The sequence below is a fragment of the Vanellus vanellus genome (genome assembly GCF_965231255.1).
Source record: "Vanellus vanellus genome assembly, chromosome: 7".
NCBI lineage: Eukaryota > Metazoa > Chordata > Aves > Charadriiformes > Charadriidae > Vanellus > Vanellus vanellus.
The window spans coordinates 30,750,264-30,769,027 of NC_138912.1; the positions used below are offsets into that span (position 1 = coordinate 30,750,264).

Genomic DNA, 18,764 nt, shown 5'->3' on the forward strand with positions numbered 1-18,764 from the left:
CTTTCCTTCACTGGGAAGGTTTCAACTGTCTCAAAACAGCTAACAAAGAAAAATCTTAATGGAGAGAAGTGGGCTGATTTACAGAGTTAGCCCTTTATCTACAAAGAGACTACATATTGAAATACTTGGCACAGATATGCAATATATCCAGCTTCTGATGGGTAGTCCCCAAGCCTAAGTTCGGTACATAAGCACTCCCCCAAAAGTGGGATCCACACATAAGTTAAGGAAAAGCATCTTAGACTATAAATCTGAAAAGTATTTTTTGTTTCATATTCTGCCTGCTTGGCCTTTGGCACCATGTTGAGCAACTTCCCTGTACCCGTTTTCAGCAAGGACTCAAAACCAAAAACTTGAAGTCTGCTTTTTCATATAACAAGCAAGAAATCACCGTTATGGCCAAAAGAGATGCTTTTATGCAATAGCACTCATCTGGGAATGGCGGGATTCAAATCCATTTGTCTTTGACCTGATGGCAGTCACACACGCATCTTCTCTTGCCCAGTAGAGCCACCAGGCTGTTGCAAAACTTTTCTATTTCCCTACTGATGCTATACCCTTTGCAGAAAAAAAAAAATAATAATAATTTTGTCAACTGAAGGAGCAGAAAACGAAAACAAGCAATTTGGGGTTGATTTGACTTGACTAGAAGGGAAGAAATCTGGATCATGATGTTTGCTTCCAGAACAAAAATGCAAAGGCTTGTGTGGTGTTAATGAACACTTGAATTTCTCCAAGATACTTGTGAGGATGAGTAAAATATGACAAATTACGCCTCCTATGGAATTAGCACATAACATATTCTATGGACTAAAAACTAAGCCACTGACAGATCTTAAAATACAGCTGGTAGGCAGATACCACTGAATGGGGACATTTTGAGACTTTTTCTTGATCCAAATTTTTTTGCTTCTCTATGCTATAGTCACACATTTAGGTGACAAAAATTTCTGGAGTAGTAAACTAAGGGATAGATGGGTTATCATTACAGGATGACCTGAGCCACCAGGGTAAATAGCTATGACCTGACAAAATATATTTTGGTAAGACCAAGTGTTTGAGATCCAAGAACAGCAGTCGCTTATATTTACATGATGGAAGACTTTGCTTTGAAAAACAGAGCTCAGAAAAGGATTTTGGGATCATTATAGATAATCGCCTCGATATAAGCTGTCTGGGCAATGCTGTAGCAAAAAGGACTAATGAGATTCTTGAATATAGGGGGAGGAAAGAAAGAAAGAAAGAAAGAGAAAAAAAAAAGAGTATGAAACAGAAATAATGAAGGATTCCAGCATCTCCGGGCAGCACTGCCAAGACCCCTACTAGGTTACTGAATCCTGTCCTGGTGTCTGCATTTTAAAGAGGATTTGAAGACATTGGACAGAGTTCAAGTGAGTGTCACAAATGAATTCTCTGGTTTTAACAAAACAGCCCAAGCCTTCTGACGTGACGGGTATGGAGCTCAACATATTCAGCTCACTGAAGAGAAAGCGTAGACATACCTTCATCACACTGTGTAGGTAATTGCACTTGGGGAAGACATACGTGAGGAGCTTTCCAATCTAGCTGACAACAATCCAGTGAATAAAAGTCGAAGCTAGATAAATTCAACCTTGAAATAAGGGAAAATTTCCCAGCAGTAAAGTAATGAAAGACAGGAACAGCTTATCAGGGGAACTAGTGAAACCACCATCACTTGCAGTCTTTTAGACAAAGACAGATAGCTCTGAAGATACACCTTTAGCCTAGTTTCAGACTAGATGATTATGGTTGTTCTTCCTAGCTCTGTAAGCTGTGAACCCTTAGTTCCCCTATGCATACCTTTATTTCCTCAGCCCTTGGTGAAACAAAATTGCCTACACTGTACTCAACATGCTTGCAATGTTCCTGTGATGGCTCAAATGATGCTACAGGGTTTACGACTGGCAAGGATGCAGAGTTAGCGTTGTGGGGCCACATTGGCCTCATGGTCAGGGAGAAGGGGTGACAGAGATAAAGCATTTCCAACTCTGATATGACAGAAGCATCAGGTGGACAAACCAAGAAAACAAGAAAAAAAAAGTATCTTTTTCTCTACATCTTGCTTCTTCTAACAGGCGCATCTATGTTGCAGTCCCAGAAACAGCTATGTGTAGCAACAGACATCCCACAAGAACTTTAAACAAATTAACCTGCCATACATGGGAGGTCAAACTAAATGATCTTATAGTCCCTGAATTTTTTTCTTTCTCTCATATTACCCCAAGTATGTTTTCTCTTCCTTTCAGAAGTCACTGGAACAGGAGTATAAAAGAGGGAAGAAAAAATACTCACTTGGAATAAGATAACATGGGGTCCCCTAGGAGTAACTGAGTGAATGCAGTGACTTCCAGGCTACATGAAGGTAGCCAAGACAAGATGAAACCCTGTCAGTTGAGCAAAATTGCTTGTCTGCAAACTCCAGCTTTCACCCACTCCTATGTCCTGTTCTGATACAGTCAGACAGCCCTTACAATCAGCTAGGATTTTGATGGCAGGTGTTTGAGAGATTGTGATCCATTCCTAAGGTAGGAATGAGCAATTGCCACAGCAGCAGGATGGCCACTAGCAACTTTATTTTGGCAGATAAGAAAAAAAAAAAATTAAATTGCAATATGGTATCTGGGACAGGACTTAAAAAAAAAAAAAAAAAAGCATACCAAGTGTAAAACTTTGTTCTTGAATAGCAGTGGACAGTGCTCAACCCTTGTGAAGCTAAGAAAGCTTTCCTTTACACGCCGGCCAAAGCTATTTTGAAACGTTCCACTGCTTTCCTCAAACTCACATACAGGGCAGTTAGAAAGTGGAGTACCTCACAGACATGGTCAGATCTGATCCCAATCAGATTGCTTGCTGAAGGGTGTTGCATTAGCCAACTTCACTTGTCTAAAAAGTTAGGAGGCACCAGGTCTTTTATGGTCCCTCTGCTCATTCAGAGGCAGGGTCCTGCAGAGGACTGCTCAGCCCACCTTCAGATAAGCACAGAGGGCAGTGCAACAATGCACCCTCCAAGAGCAGTACTGCCATGGCCTGATTTCTATCCAGCCACTGTGGCCTGCACTTGGCACCATGAAGCTACACTGCAGGCTGTGACAGGTACACAAGCAGACTGCACACTGGAGGGCATTGCAGACACACAGACACACTCTGCTCTCCCCATCTGTCTATCCCACAGCAGGCACCAGCACCCTCGCTACTATCACCTAAAGATGGCATTTGAAATTAAAGTTATGTAGCAGCCATACTTATAAATGCAACACATGAAGCAGCAATGAGTTTAGACCAGAAACATCACTGGAAAAACCCAAGGTTCTTGACTCTAGTGAAAACCCACTCAGCAGCTGAAATTAGAACTGTTAGTCCCATGGCATTGCCCATAATTAAAGGCTCCATCTACCAGCAAACAGCTGTGTAACTACTGCTAGCAGAACCTCAGTGCTTTGAAATGGGATTAGGATGAAACAAAAGGAAAAGCAAGCATCACAAGTGTCAGTAGGACAAGCAATACCTTAGTGTGTCTTGACCAAATAATAAAACTGGTTTATTGGTGTCCTTTTGCAGTCCTTTCCGAGAATTCATTACCAGCAGAGAGTGTTGCAAACAGAAGAATTCAGGACTAGACACATGTCAGTATCCTATTGCTCAATAGTCTATGCTTAGATCCTGCACTGAGCATTTACTAACTTCTTTTTGCTATAACATTTCAGAGGCCTGAGCTTGCCACTGAAGTCTATTCCATTGACCACCACAAGAGAACACTATGCCTCAGACAGGATATACAAATAAAGAATTATCCAAAGAGATGGTGATCTCTCCTTGGGTGTCTTTAAATGGTGCGTGTTGTTTTTTCCGGCTGAGAACTATTTGTAGATATGGACAAATGACAGGATAGCAACAGAAAGAGTCATCCTGTGGGGAAGATGCCATATGGTACACAAATCCCATTAAGAGGGTTTAATTGTTATTTTAAAGCCTACAGACAAGCAGGAATAAAAGGGAGCCCAGTTCAGGTATTCTCCAGATGCCAATTTTGCTTACATTTTGGACACACTGAGAATGCAAGATCCATCCCTCCTCCTGCTGGCAGCTATTAAGTACTATTGAAAGAAGGTGGACTAACTCCCAGTTACTGTAAGCAAACACCAGTAAGCCAATGTTGTCCGTTACCTCTCACTGAGTCACCAGGCTCCTATAGTGTTTACGTGCTAGCAGCCAGTCCTTTCTCAGTTGCACTGACAACTTAACTCAGAGAAACTGGTTCATCTGCAATGCAACGATCGGTTTTTTCCAGTTTTAATATCTGTTTGCGTCTGTTTTCAGAAGTAACCCATCCTCCTGACAGAGCTGCAAGGCCAGGGCTGCAAATGGTATTACTATTCACACATCTATTTCTTCCTTTTTTTTTTTTTTTTCTCTCCAGGTGGTGGAAAAGAAATTAACTGGGAGGTCTTTTCAGGCAAGGTGACTGTACTGTGACCAAGGGGTAGTACTGGAGCTGCAGAGCTGCAATCTGCATTGGTTTCTCACAGCCCGAGCTGGGCTTTCCTGTCACTGTCGTTTTGGAAGTAACACAGAAGAGGAGCTGGTTAAGTACAGGCTTCAGCAATCAAAAATAATGGCACGGAGGTGACTTGTCAAACTTCAAGCGGTGGAAAAAACTGACCTCTGAAAATTCATCCTGGCTGTTCCATCAAGGGTGTAACTGAAGTGTCTAGTTTGATTTTATTAAATTGGTGTATGGAAATAGCACATAATTTGGAATCACAGGCTTTGGTTAAAGCTCTGTTTGCAAGTTTTTAAGCAGGTCTGAGGCCCAATTAAAAATTTAAGTCCACAAAATTTAATCCATCTTTACCTTTTTGCTTCAATGTGACTCTTGTTAGCTCCCTAAAATTAGATTTTTAATCTCAGATTGGCACCCCATTCTCTGCCACTCAAGTATCACAAACGGTGAGAAGATTATGGCCACTTATGTAGTATCTATTTTCCTATAATCCTTTTAGCACCATAAATGTTAAATATAGTATCCAGTTTAAATTAGCTTTAACCTCAAGTTGACTCCAGTTATTACACAGGAAGTCATTAAAAAAAAAAAACCACAAAAAAATCTAGAAGTATTCCCACACTTAAAAAAAAAAAAAGGCATTAAACTGGTCAGTGCATATAAATAGATCACCTCAACAGCGGTGAACACTCTAACAGCTTCCTGGAAACCTAGGACTTGTGAGCTGTGAGTCTGCCACACACAGAGAGATTGGTTACAGCATTCACCCTTACAGACAGCCATCCAAAAAAGCACAACAAGAAACTGGGGCTGCTCACGCAGCTCCTTTATCCTGGCTATGTTTGCAAATGGCTAACACTGAACATCCAAGCATTATTGTGAATCAAACTCCCAGTAATTTTTCCAGAAGAGCCCTTTGTAGGCGGCATGAGACATTCACAAGGAAAACCGATACAAGCCTCAACTAGGGAAGAACCACCACTAGCTCATCCTAAGTTGCTAGTGAAAAGAGCTAAAACAAGCTCAAAACCTAGAACAGGAATGGCTTCAGTAAAACAACTGCAGGGAACCCTACCTTTAACCTGGCAATTGCTTTAGGAAGAAATAGATCCTCATCGTCAAAGCAGGGGGTTCAGGAAGGCTGCCAGAGAGCAGAGGTCTCCCACATTCAGACAGGGATAGCCATAACTGGCCCCAGGGAGTCAGTGCCAGCTGCTGCTGACTGCAGCCAGCTTTACCACTGGGGTACATCCAGGTTGCCAGGGCCAGAGCTCAGTCCATGGGTTTTAACTTAGAAATTTTTAGGTTACATACTTACTCATTAACCTATAAGTTCTCTTTCTGCCTCTGCAACATCACTTACTCTGGACTATGTCTTTTCATCAGCCAGTTTGTGTGATGAGCATAACAGCAAATGAATCCAAATAACCCAATCATCCTGAAGTAAACAACCATCAGGTGCAACACCCTCAAAGTTACAGGTTCATCTCAAAACTTAGTGCAGGGATTTAATAAGGCTCCAAGTTTCTCCATGTCGTACCTTTGCCCTTTTCAGGCACCACAAGGAGAGAAGGGAAGTCCACCCTCAGCAAGCCTGGCATTTTCTTATACTCCAGCGAGAGAATGACTGCCAAAACCTACCTTGGCATGGTAAATGCCACAGAAATGCAAATTAAAGTGTATCTGATTGTGTCTGCCTGTCCATTTTGCTTCCACTTGTTAGGAACAATTAAACAGATGCCTAAAGCTGAGCAGTAAAATGAGTACCCAGGAGCTCTTCCCACAGAGTTTTCCTCCTTCACTTGGAGGACTGCCACGCACACAGATTGTGATATTCTCAAATGTTCATTACCAAGATCCAATATGTATTTAACAGATGAGTATAAGGAGAGGATAGATAGACCTGGTCAAAGGAGAAATAATGAATCAGAAAAAATGTTCTTGTGAACTGCCGTGACCATTACTGAGAAATTTTGTGAGCTTCTGTTTAAAAAATTATAAAATCCCAGCAAAATAAACAAACACATTGAAAAAATGGTATTAGGGTCCTACATCAAACAAAAGCAGAATCAAACTGGCTGTAAGCATGAAATCCAGAGCCCACAGAAATGAACACAACCCTCATGCTGTTTCTAGAATGTTTTTCCCTAAGAAGCATCACGTCTTTTTTTTTTTTTCTGGACAAGGTGTATAGTAGAAGAGTAAACAAAATATTTTCAACTACTCCTGGATACAAAACCAAGGACCAATAAGATAGTAATCAATACAGGAAATATGAGGAAGAAATACAAGCTCCAAATATTTATTTTGAGCCTCCTGAGGCTAGACTGAGCACCTGGTGGACCCCAGCAGGAGTATCGCTGCCTGATGGGCACTCGGTCTCACTGAGACACAAGGAAAGAACCAACACCACAGAGAGGAGTGGGGATACAAAGATGAAGGACCAGGACATAGTGGTAGAATTAAACATTTAGAGAAGAAATTTCTCCAGTTTCCCTATATTTCAATTTGCAAACCTATTCAACTCAACTTCAGCAACCTCTTTGACCCAGATCAAATCCCCTGCAGTAGGTGGTGGATAAACATCCCAAGCAGGTTAAACAATTTAGAAAATGGAGTCATCTGAGTTTCATAAACTTTGGAATAAAGCATTTCTGTTTACTTTCATTCTGCAGAATTTTTAAAAGTTGCTCACTCATACTTTTAAAGAGATTAACATGTTAAGCAATTATCTATGCTCTTATTTCTTCATGAAATACAAGTTAGTTTAATCTTCTTAGGCTTTGCAATGATACTATAGGGCATAGCCATAGTATGAAATAGCATGCCACTTAAAAGAGGCTGCAAAGATTTTGCTCTCCTCTTTAAAAAATAAAACCACCACCACCCTCAAAAATACAAAAACCCAAAATAACCCCCACAGAAAAAAACATTAAAAAAAAAAATTCCAAAACCAACAAGAGCAGGAAAAAAAAAAAAAACAAACCCAACCAACCAACAAAAAAAAAAAACAACAAACAAAACCATCAAAAAACCCAGACCATAACTACAGTTTCCGTAATTTGCTTAAGGGTTATCTCAAGGCAATTCCAAAAAAAAAAAAAAAAAGGAAAGAAAGCTCAATCTTTGATACAGGAGGAAAGATGTTAATGTTATTATGCAAGTGGGGACGCTCCCCAAGTGAAGAGTCAGCATGTATTTCATGTATTTTTCCAGGTTAAGAAAACAATACAGCCACTATGTGTGTGACAGTGAGAGTAATCACTTTGTGTAGCAAGCGAGTCAGAGGGGTAATGGGTTGCAGAGGGCAGCTGGGATGACCGAGGCACAGCAGTGACATCCCAGAAGCTACGTCCACATCTACCCAGGAGAAGCCCCCAAGCTGTGCCACTGTAACGCCACACACCGCTCCATGCTAGCTCCATACTGTATTTCCTTAATATCGCAGCCTTCAAGGAAAACGACTCATTACTACTTTACCACAGTTCACTACCTGCACAACTATTTGTGGGGTACATAGAAATAATTAACACTGACCTGAACTGGTGTGCAAATGAAAACTTTCTCCCTCCCAACTCAAATTCTTTTTATTTGGCCCTGTGTTACCATTACCAGAGAACACTGAAATGGCAAATCCTTCTGTAGAAGAACACGCTGTTCACCCAGTCCTGGAGATACGTTATATCTCCTAGAGACGTCTCTAACCAGGGGGACCACTTCCAAAGAATGATTAAAAAAAAAAAAAAAGAAATCATTTCCCCAATCAACTATTTCTAGTTAGAGCAAAGTGCTGAAGAGAGGACAGTTCCTGCATCGCTTGCTGAGGGGAAGGATCTGGTGTCCTGAGCATCCCTAAGTCCATTTAATACAATGACCTGTCTCCATTTACTGAATTGATTTGGCATATGAATGTTTACTCTACTGAATGTATTTAAATTAATGGCTGCTAAAGCTGCTTATGTGACTTTTTAATCTAGCTTTTCCATACAGTCATTTGTGGAATGACTATTTGAAAGGGAAACAGACAAGAAATTGGGGCAAAACTTCCACCAACAGACACTGAAAATGGTATGACATGGCCACAGCACATGCAACTACATAGGCGGATTTGTGGCTCGTTCATTGCCATTACACTACTTTCCGCACAGCTGAGCATTTCTACAGGCCACCTGACTAGAGGCACATGCACACTCTCTGTAGGTGGATCTCAGACAAGCCCCAAACAGGCTGAACTTTACAAAATTAATTTCATCCTCTGAAGCAGAAAATACAAATTCCCCCATCAGTCTCTTTCCTCAGGAGGAAAGGGGACTTGTCCAGTCGAGAGGAGAGGCCCAGCCAGGTGGCTTATTCCCCTGTGCTCTCTCTCTGGGGTTTTGACTATCATTAAGCACTGAAGCAAAAGCAGTGTTGGTCCCTGAAAGTTAGTTTCAAGGGCCTGCTGAAATGTGCAGAGACTACCTCTGACCACAGATTACCTGGTTTATTGAACAGGTGTACTATTCTGTGTCACTGTATGGTAGAAGTTTCTTTTCTCTTAAAGAAAATAATGTTGATCTCTTACAAAACACTAAGATCCAAAGATCTGTTATTAAATATATCTGTATTATGCTATTTTCCTTTTCAAGGTCTTCCATACCTTTCTATAGTAATTAAGCATGTCACATCAAAAGTCAAGTGAGTGTAAAATCATATTTATCCCCAACATGTCACATAACTCATGTTGTTTCAGCATATGATAGAAAGAGCTAATTAAATGACAGCACATACTCTTTGCAACGATAATCATTAGATTTACTTCTCCTAATGTGTCATACATGACATTTTGATGACTTCCCCAGCTTGTGCACTGCAGGCTCACCTACCCACCATCCTGCAGAACTGCAGACAACACAGGACCACATCTAGGTATCATATGTAACCCATAACTCCCTCACGGTTGCTCTTCTAAGCATTGCAACTGCTGTTTTAAATATGATCAATAAATTGACATAAAGTTCATTTTAAAAATGAGCATTGTCTAATCCTGCTGTTCTGATACTAATATACCAACAGTGGCACAGACACTGCTTCAAAATTAGAGACAAAAACCCAGTCCAAGACATTCTCCTCTGAGGGAACTGGCACTGCCTACCCCATCAAACATCTCCACCTGCACATTTCTCCACAGAGCCAGAAGCCAGGGCTGCTCTCACTGTCACACATCCCCCTGACTGTCCCACTGCACTCGCAACAGCCAAGCAGCAGAGTCTGAGAGCCCCTGCTCAGAGCAGGGAGTTGGTGATGCAAGATATAAATATAGGAAAGTGAGCCAGGAGGGGATACATAACACAAACACAATTATGGTTCCTGGGAAATAAATGCTGTCTTTAGTTTCCTGAAGAAAACCCTATTCCATCAGCATGATTCCAAAGGTAAAGAGTCAATTCCCATCACCTGTCACAGCACGAAAAGAAAAAAATCACCTTTAGGTAATCTCATCCTGGGGATAATCAAGTTAGCTCAACCTGGCAGACACAGCGGATCCGAGAAGCAGGAGGAGCAGATGCAGCATGATGTGACCAGCCCAGCTCATTATGAAAGCCACCTTCGCTCCTGGGTGGCTAGAGCCATGCTTGCGGCAGGGGTCTCCACTTTCCTGGGCATCCCACCTTCCCACAGCAATGACAGCACCTGCCTCTTGCTGCAGCTTCCAGAACTACAGAAGGAAATGGCATGATCTACTTAAACCACAAGATCCACCTGGCAGTGGATTTCTGAGTGGTTATCCCATACCTTAGGTTGCCTCTGGACTTTAATGACCCAAGAAGCATGATAATCTCCAAAATACACACCCTATTGGGGCTTATCAGTGGCAGAAAATAACAGTGATGCATAATGAGTTGTGCTTTTCACACACACTTGGATCTGGCACGGATCCCAGGAGCCAACTCATGCCCTCTGTTGGGTCAAGCGCAGAAAACAGCTCTCCTCTGCCACTGCCAGCTCAAAGGTATACCACAAGGTCATCTCTAAATACACCACATCAAAGATTTGCTGACTAGATACTTGCATGCACAGCTGGGAGATGGAAAGGTCATTCAGTGCTGTGCCTCCTCTCAAAAAATAACATTATGTGGAAGAAAGCTGCTGAATATAGATCATCAGTCCCACACTGACAGCACAAAGTGGCAGAAAGCCAAGCAATGAGAAGGGAAAGCCACAGATCTCTGTGATAACTACTCCTTCACTTTTAGAAATTGCTTGGTAGCTGCCATTTCCTTCAGTCTTTGCTGAAGCTTTAGCAGAGGCTGTTTCTGCTGGATTTTGAGTCAAAGTGGACTATATGATTTCCTGCAGAAATCACTGTGTTCTCTCCCAGCACACATCCAAACTGTATGAAAAGGAAGACTGGATAAGTAAGAACAGAACCAAAAGGGTGTTTAAGTTCAAAGGTGGCACTAGAATGATGCCTGAAAACATTGAAAATGTTCTCTGGAAGAAGGCCAAGACACAGAGGTGCATCTCAGACTGCAGCTACAAAATTGTTGAAACGTCTAAAGCCTTGGCTGGCCCCTCCATTCAGCTAAGGAACCCAGCCACAGCTCAGCTTCTGATTTATTTACAGGACATAGCTGTCTATAACAAGTCAGAGGGAGGTTCATTGTCCGGTCTCTTCAGGCCAACAGCCACTGGCAGCACACCTCACTGCAGCTTAATCTGCTCTAAGCAGCCCAAACAGAGCAGCTGCCGTTCGCTTTGCGCTCTTGCATAAATGCTGCAGATTTAACTGTGAAATCTAGATTTGACAAACTGGGAGCAAATAAAGACAGCTGATGATGATACCCAAGCATCTGAAATTGCCCTTAATAAAAACAAACTCTGCCAGAAAGAAATTTGTTTCTCTAAGAAACTTAATTTTTAAGATTCATCTATTTGTTTGCCTTTCACCAAACATATCATTTGAACAATTCATCTCCTACATTGTGACACATCTTCACTGACATCATCTTAATGCAGTACTGATGTGACAATAGAAAAAAAAAAAAGACAATGTCACAGCCAAATTAGCGTCTCCATTGGTCACAAAACATAGCATACTCATCCTCAGAGAGAGGAAACCTTTATTATGATCTTCATGTATGTTTGGAGAATACAAAACTAAGACTTTGTCATACAAAACTCCTGTTGAAGCCAATAACTTTAAGGTAATTCCTATGTGAAGAAGTAGTTGCTAAATATTCTGTCAAGCACAAAGATACCAACATGTGTCACAGAATGCATTACTTTTTATGACAAAAATGCTGCTTTATAATTCTTAATTCCTTTCAGATACTTCTACCACTAAATCCATACCATTACTCTATACAGGATCTAGTGAGAATATGTAAGATTTATTAACAATTTTTCTAAACATATGCAACTGCCATCAGAGTCTCAGGCATGAAATCAGAGAGTTGACGTTTCTGTGCAGAATTGGGTGTCAGCATACACCAGTCAAGAACAATACTCATTAAAGCAGCAAATCAGCACTTATACTGGTAAGTAATGGAGAATAAAGTTTATATATCAAACACTCTATGATGCCAGAGGATATATTAAATAAGTGATCTCTGTCGACCTCAAGGCAGAATTAATTTCTTGGTATGCCCCAATAACTAAGTTCCTTCTCCCTCCAGAAAAGCAAGTCTTTTTTACATGCAAAATGTGGCATCAGATCTTTGTGCTAAGGAATAAAAAAGCAGCAGTTGCTCCATAGCTCAAATATGAAAATAAAATACCTTTTCACACCAAAAAGGCATGCAGAAATTCTGTGCTGTCAGTAACAATAAAATACTATCTAGTAAATAGAAGTGAGTTACAGTAAATAGAAGGAACCCCATTCCCTGCCAGGCTGTATCTCCTATAGCAAGTGGCATATGTGCAAAGTGAAATGAAATTCTATCAAATAATGCTTCTCCATCTGCTTATACTCTGCTTCTCCTATGCTCTCTTTTTCCTTTGCTGTCAAAGACTTCCCTAAATGCAAGGCAGTACATAACCAGATCTGGGGCTGAGATGAAAAAGGGTTCCCCCCCCCCCCCCCCAAAAAAATAGACGATCCCTTTGCACCCCCTGCTGGGGAAAGGGCCACGAGCAAACGGCCCGGCTAGTCGTGGCAGGAGATTTCCCTCCCCCATCTCCTGCATTTAACTACTGTCCACCGGTTTTCATTTTAAACATTTTATTTCTTTTAACCCCGTGATATCAATTCGATTCTAGTCATAACATCTACTGACTTTAGTTGCAGTTAGTGAAAAGTTTACACATAGGATTAATGAATAATAAGGGAAGATGATGAAAATTACTTATTTTATGATCATGTTCTTGCAAGGTCACTCAATTCTTCACTTTTTATAAGGAAGGAGACTTCTTGTGCTGGGTAGAAAGGCCATTTTAATACTAAAAAAAAAAAAAACGTAAGTAGCCATGTATCATTAAATAACATGTCAGGAGGACAAACATTTGCTAGCTACTGAAAACTGAGCCTTTACTATTGACAGACAAAAATCGCTGTGGCAGATTTTCTGTAGCAGGGATGGCAAGCCCTCTTCTGTAACTTTGACTCTCTCCCTTTAAGGTCAGCAGGAGCAGATCCCAGTATGATGATTTTATTCTTAACAGTATTTTTTATCAATAGCAATTCAAGGGAAACTGCTCATGTCATTCTGTAGAAAATGTGTTTAAAAAAAAAAAAGTATTCAAGAAAGCTCCTAAAGAAGTTCGATATTTGGTTATTCCAGTTTATCAAATAAAGGTAACAAACTAATTTTTAAAGAGCATCTCTGCTATTATATTTATAACCAGGAGGTGGCATTAAGTTTTCACAGATCTGCTCCAAGTGTCCGTAACGGCTGCCTGACAGAGCCTAGCAGGGAAAAGTCCTGTGTACTTCACACAGCTACAAATTTGTCATTACCACTTGGGTAAGCTCCCTGGAATTAGAGCAATATAGGCAATAACTAACTCACGTGACACTGGCAATAAAAATGCTTTATTTCTTCCCTCCTGTCCGTTCTCCCTGTGCAACTGGCCTCTGGAATATCTGCCCTGGCTTTTCTGGAAGACCACTGAAACTACAGGACTCAGAAGGACCCCACATTGCTTAGTGTGTACAACACATGCAATACTGTCTCATGTGAGCAGTGGAACAGAACCTCAAAAACTCAGGGGACTTTCAGAGGAACAGGTTCCCATGATCCTTACCACTTCCTCACATCAAATCCAATAAAAAGGTCACACCAAGGAAATGGGGAGTTTGGCTAGATTCTCTTTTGGTTTCCAGCAAGTCCGAGGGCCACGCTGCTATCTTGCCTCTCCTATAGTGTTTCTGTATAACTTCAGGGATGCATTTGCATTGATTGCCCAAGCACAGGCTTCACAGAGAGAGAAAAGTTATCTCAGTAACTGGTCCACAGCCTGGAGCCCTATCCAAGTGCAACAGAAAGCATCCTGGGTGCACAGGCTTGTATTGGAAGCATCTTTCAGATGGTTGAAGTTTCAGAAAGAAAACCCCAACACATGCACACTGACACCAAAGAGAGCCTCAGAGCCCTCAAAGTTTCCTCTACGTGGTTCAATTGAGTAGGAGGCTTGATTCCCTCCTGTGCTGCTCCAGATCTGCCCTGCTCGCCTCAGTCCTGGGGCTGATACGCACTCCTGAGCAATGGGGACACCCTGGGACTGGCATTGTTCCGGCTGCACCACCAGCTGTCTGTTGTGGATGCAGAAGAGCTGTCCCATGACATAAAAAGAAGAGGGCAAAAGGATGCTGGGAATACACTGGAAAATCTGCTGTTACAGAGTTGGACTAGATGATCTCTAGAGGTCCCTTCCAACTCTGATGATTCTGTGATTCTGTGAGAGCAACACTCACCTCTGCACAAAGTGAAGGGCAGGGCACAGCTTGCCTGGCCCCAAGCCACCCCTCAGCACAATGGTGACATTTCCAAGCAGACTGCAGCAAACAGTGGAGCAAGCAGAGAAAGAGAGCCAGGGTCCTGCTCCCCTTGGCCTGCCACATCCCTGCACCAAGTCACAGCCACATCATCCTCTTTGAAGGAGCGGGCTTTGCTGCCAACTGAGCTGTCTGATGGGCAGCTAGCCAACAGCATGCCAACGCATCGTGCTCTGCCCATGAACAGTTGCTGTCAACATGGACTCTAGCATACTGCCAGAAAAGAACTTTGAAACCAATTTTCTTTTTTTTTTTTTTTTTTTTTTTGCTAAGATAGCTCACCATGGTTATTTCATTTTCCATTTTAATGAGTTGGTCATTATTCTTTTTTAGTGAAGTCTTGTCTTATTTTATTCTAGTGCTACCCCACCCCACCAAAAAGAACACATTTGGGAGAAGAAATTGCTATTTGCTAAGAATTACAACAGAAAAAAAAAAATGTAGGCATCCAAAGTTGCAAAGTGGAAGGATCAACATTCAGGTTACTTCAACTCTAATGCAGGGTAAAGTGACAAGGCGAGTTCCTTCTTTCTGTGATCACTTCCACACAAACACAGAAGGAGACTCCAGCAAGAAAGAATCCAGGTGTTGGGATTGCTCTGTATTTACACAAAGTAAATAGCAATTCTCTCAATAAGTTTTGAGATAAGGACAAAGCTCGTTTGTAGCTTTGCTTGGGGAAGAGATAGAGAAAAATATATTTTTTATTCCCATCTTTCACATAAATTGATTCAGAGGTTTCTGAGTGTTTGGAGGTTTCTTTCTTTTGAAGAGAAAGAAGGGGCTCCAGTGATGGACATTTGAAGAATACATCAGCTTTGCCAACATCCACGTGGCAGCCCAGACAAGATGAGTATGTGCATGCAGAGGGGAAGTAGAGAAAGAAAATTCAGGGTTGGAAGCAGCCTTACCATTTGGGTTGCCAGTCATCTGGATCAGCACAGCCTCCTGACAGCCCATAAGTCTGCATTTCCTTTGCCTGGGACTTGGTGGTGGAGGGACAGAGAGGACAGACTGAGACCAACTCTCAGCACGACATGAGTTAGATGTAGTCAAGAGCCATACCTGGACCCACAACACAAACATGGGGGGAGAGGGGAGTAGAGAGTATTTCTGTATGAGCCCTGAGAAAACGTAAAGTAGGGAAAGGTCTGGAGTGAATAGACAATGGCAGGTAGCTCTGATCAAAAGCACAGTGATGCTCAGTGTGTGGCACATGAAACTACTGAAAGATTGAGTGCTCAGAGAGACTGAGGGAAATGCAAACAGAGCCCCCAGAGGGGAACCATATTTCAGCAGGTCATGAGCAAGCCAATAATGATTTCCACTTCATTTGTATGTGTGCTAAACATACTTGGCATTACTTCAGAGACTGGGGTCAAAAGTTCGATGATTATAGATCTTTGCTAAAGGCATTATGCTAGAAGATGCATCTGGATTGCTGCTAGGGGAGGGTCAGAGCCGGGTTTGCACTAACCCTTACCCCTGTCCTGGTAGGGTTTCCCAGCTGAGATCTGTTATATACGTAATTGGTACACTGAAAAACAGCCACAAAGCTTATCTTGCATGTTACCTCACTGCCAGGATGCTTCAAAACAGTGAACAGAGAGTAGGAGCAGCATTCATTTTGCATCTCCCAATAGCCTTTCCATGCTCCCAGTCTCCTCAGCCAGCAAGAGCCTTCCTTTGCTCCAGCAGGTCCTCTAAAAATACATCTAAGTACGGCACATACAAAAATTAAGTCATGGATATATGAGGGAGGGGGAAGGATAGCCGTCTTCCCTATCAGCCATCAGGGAAAGGTAGGTAATTACAGAAGGGCAAACTAGAGCACTTTAAATTAGCCACTGCCTAACACAGAGAGTGCAAATACTCCCCCTTGCAAAGTCAGCAAACACACTCTTGCTGTCTCCACAGAGGTGCCTGCGTTGCAGCTGAGGCCCCTGTACATGTTTCAACACCAACTGCTTTCTCATCACACAGTAGGACACCCATTTTCCAGGTACAAACCCAGCAGCTGGTCTTGAGGATATCCTTATGGGGCTTAAATGGCACCTAACTGCCTGCTGCTAAAGGCAGCTTCGGACCAGCCTCATTCCCCCAGGGGAAGTAGTAGTAGATGCCTGTTCCCAACCCCTGGGCACCTCTGCAGCAAGCCAGCATCCCTCTGAGCACCCCAGCCCCTAGAGCAGCACCAGCAGGCAGCTCTCTCACAACCATTGCCACAGCCTCTCTGGAAATAGTGGACACTGCACCCTTAGCTCCCCGTAGTACAGCAGCAGCAAAGTGAGTCTCAGCCCTAGCTGATTTGCCTTGACCCAAGAGAAACGCTTAAACAAAGGGTCAGACAGCCAACAACTTGGTTTCTTGGCAGCACTGACACCATTTTAACCTCGCCCTTTAGGCTTTGGTGGTCTGGTGGGCTCACAACATCAACCCCACACGCCCCGAGATACACAGTGGAGTTCCCCCAACACCTCCGAAGAGGTGGCCCTTATGTCACCCCTTATGGCCCCAGTAGCAGTTGGCTGTTGCTGCTTGGGGATACTCTGAAGAGAAGGTGACCTGCAAGCACAGGTTTCTCTGCCTGAGGAAGATAAGAGCTGCAGCAAAAAGTCAAGGGTCAAGTACACAACCACAATGCTGGGAGCATCCTTTTACACCACCTATCGATGTCTTGGCTCTCTTGCCTTTCTCCAAAACACATCTGTGTGACAGACTCACATGACTCATTGAGTTTCAGCACACAGTTTGACTTCCTTTACATTGAACTAGCAGGAAAGGAGGAGATTTCTGTTGGCTCCAGCAGAACTACTTTGACTGTGGTTTCCTCCTATGAGTAGCATCACACAAAAGTAATCTTCCAAGGAAACCTCAAGCAGACTCAAGGGAAATGGAGGACCAGAGGCTTTCATTAACTCACACAGGGCTTGGTTGAACTGGATTCAGGCAATGAATACCAGCTGGGGAAGACATGGCTTCATGCGCAATTCTCTTGAACTTTAATAGGAGCTTGCAATGTATGCTGTAAGGGTATAAGCATGATAGGCACACGTTATCAATTTGACTTTTCACAAGGGGGGAGGGGAAAGCTTAGGAAAACAAACCCATTGCTTTTTTAGAAACTTCCTCTCCCTCCTTTTTTTTTTTGTTTTGGTAATTAAATTCACAATAATGACCGCTGCAATCTAAATCTAATAAGAAGTCTGAGTTTCTGTTTTCCATTGGTAGCCATTTGCACTGCTTGATTTAGGCAACTCACTAAAGCATAGAACAATATTGCAAGACAACCTTCTTGAGTCAGTGGGTAAGAAAAGCTTACCTAGACAGTATTAAATCACTAAAATTGATTGCACCCTATTGCTTATGCTCCTATACCACTGGTAGGAAAGGTACAAGCTGGCTTATTTACACACACACACACGCTAGTGAACTCATTCACACACAGCTGCTTTCCACCTCAGAGCAATAAAAATTAATAATAAAAATAATTAAACCTCATCAGCCTTCAAACATTTGGAAGCCCCAGAGCCACATCACCAGATCCTCTGAAAATGCGTCAGCCTCCTCATGAGAGAGATTGGGGCTTGGTTCCTGCAGGGACTGCCTGCCAGAACTATCACGGCGCCTGGTCGTCACACTCCAGCAACAGATTATTTCATGGTATTGACCCCCCTGCTCTGGGTTAATTCATTTAATTGTCTCGCCACATCTTTTCCCATTAGGCTGATGTAACTTGTTTAAGCATACACAGATTGATTTATGACAGCACTAGGGCTGTTAATCAGATGCCTGCTCTCCAGTTAATGCATGCTCTGTAAGAGATGCGGGACAATAGTCTCCCATACAGGAGCTCTAGCCTTTTGCCTTGAAATCAAAGGCAGCCTCACAGCAAGAGCAGAATTACACCGCACCAAGAATAGGCAGCTTCCACCAGCGTTGCGGGTAAGGTAAGGTCATTGCCTCCTGCTCTCGATTCTCAAGTGCCATCTTCTTTAAATATAGCTGCAATCAAGGAAATGGAAAATCTCTTTAGAAGTTCACTGTTAGGAACTTATTGGAGCCCACTGAAATTCTAAAACCTCGTCAGGAGGTAAAGGGTTTCTTTCAAAGGCAACCTCATTTGTCTTCATTTAAAGAGGCACTTTCCTTCACAGTTTATGTTCAACATTCCTTTAGCTCACTGCTGCATGTTCCCTGCATCTCCTTTTTACTGAAGTGATGTGCATGGTGCAGAAGCCTGCATAGAACAGCCTTCCTTTCCAT

The 18,764-nt window shown here is 42.4% G+C and overlaps 1 protein-coding gene across 1 annotated transcript in view; it reads right to left on the reverse strand.

Moving 5' to 3' along the window:
• LRIT1 (leucine rich repeat, Ig-like and transmembrane domains 1) overlaps nucleotides 1–15,477 on the reverse strand; it is a gene marked incomplete at its 3' end in the record, with an annotated part of 66,231 nt that extends 50,754 nt beyond the window's left edge. The window contains exons 1-2 of the mRNA XM_082486711.1: nucleotides 15,430–15,477; nucleotides 14,063–14,275 (exon numbers count right to left, since the gene is read on the reverse strand). Of these exons, the coding sequence (XP_082342837.1) occupies nucleotides 14,063–14,275; nucleotides 15,430–15,468 (252 nt within the window). The 5' untranslated portion in view covers nucleotides 15,469–15,477. The remainder of the gene's footprint in view (nucleotides 1–14,062; nucleotides 14,276–15,429) is intronic.
• Between the last annotated feature and the right edge of the window lie 3,287 nt (nucleotides 15,478–18,764).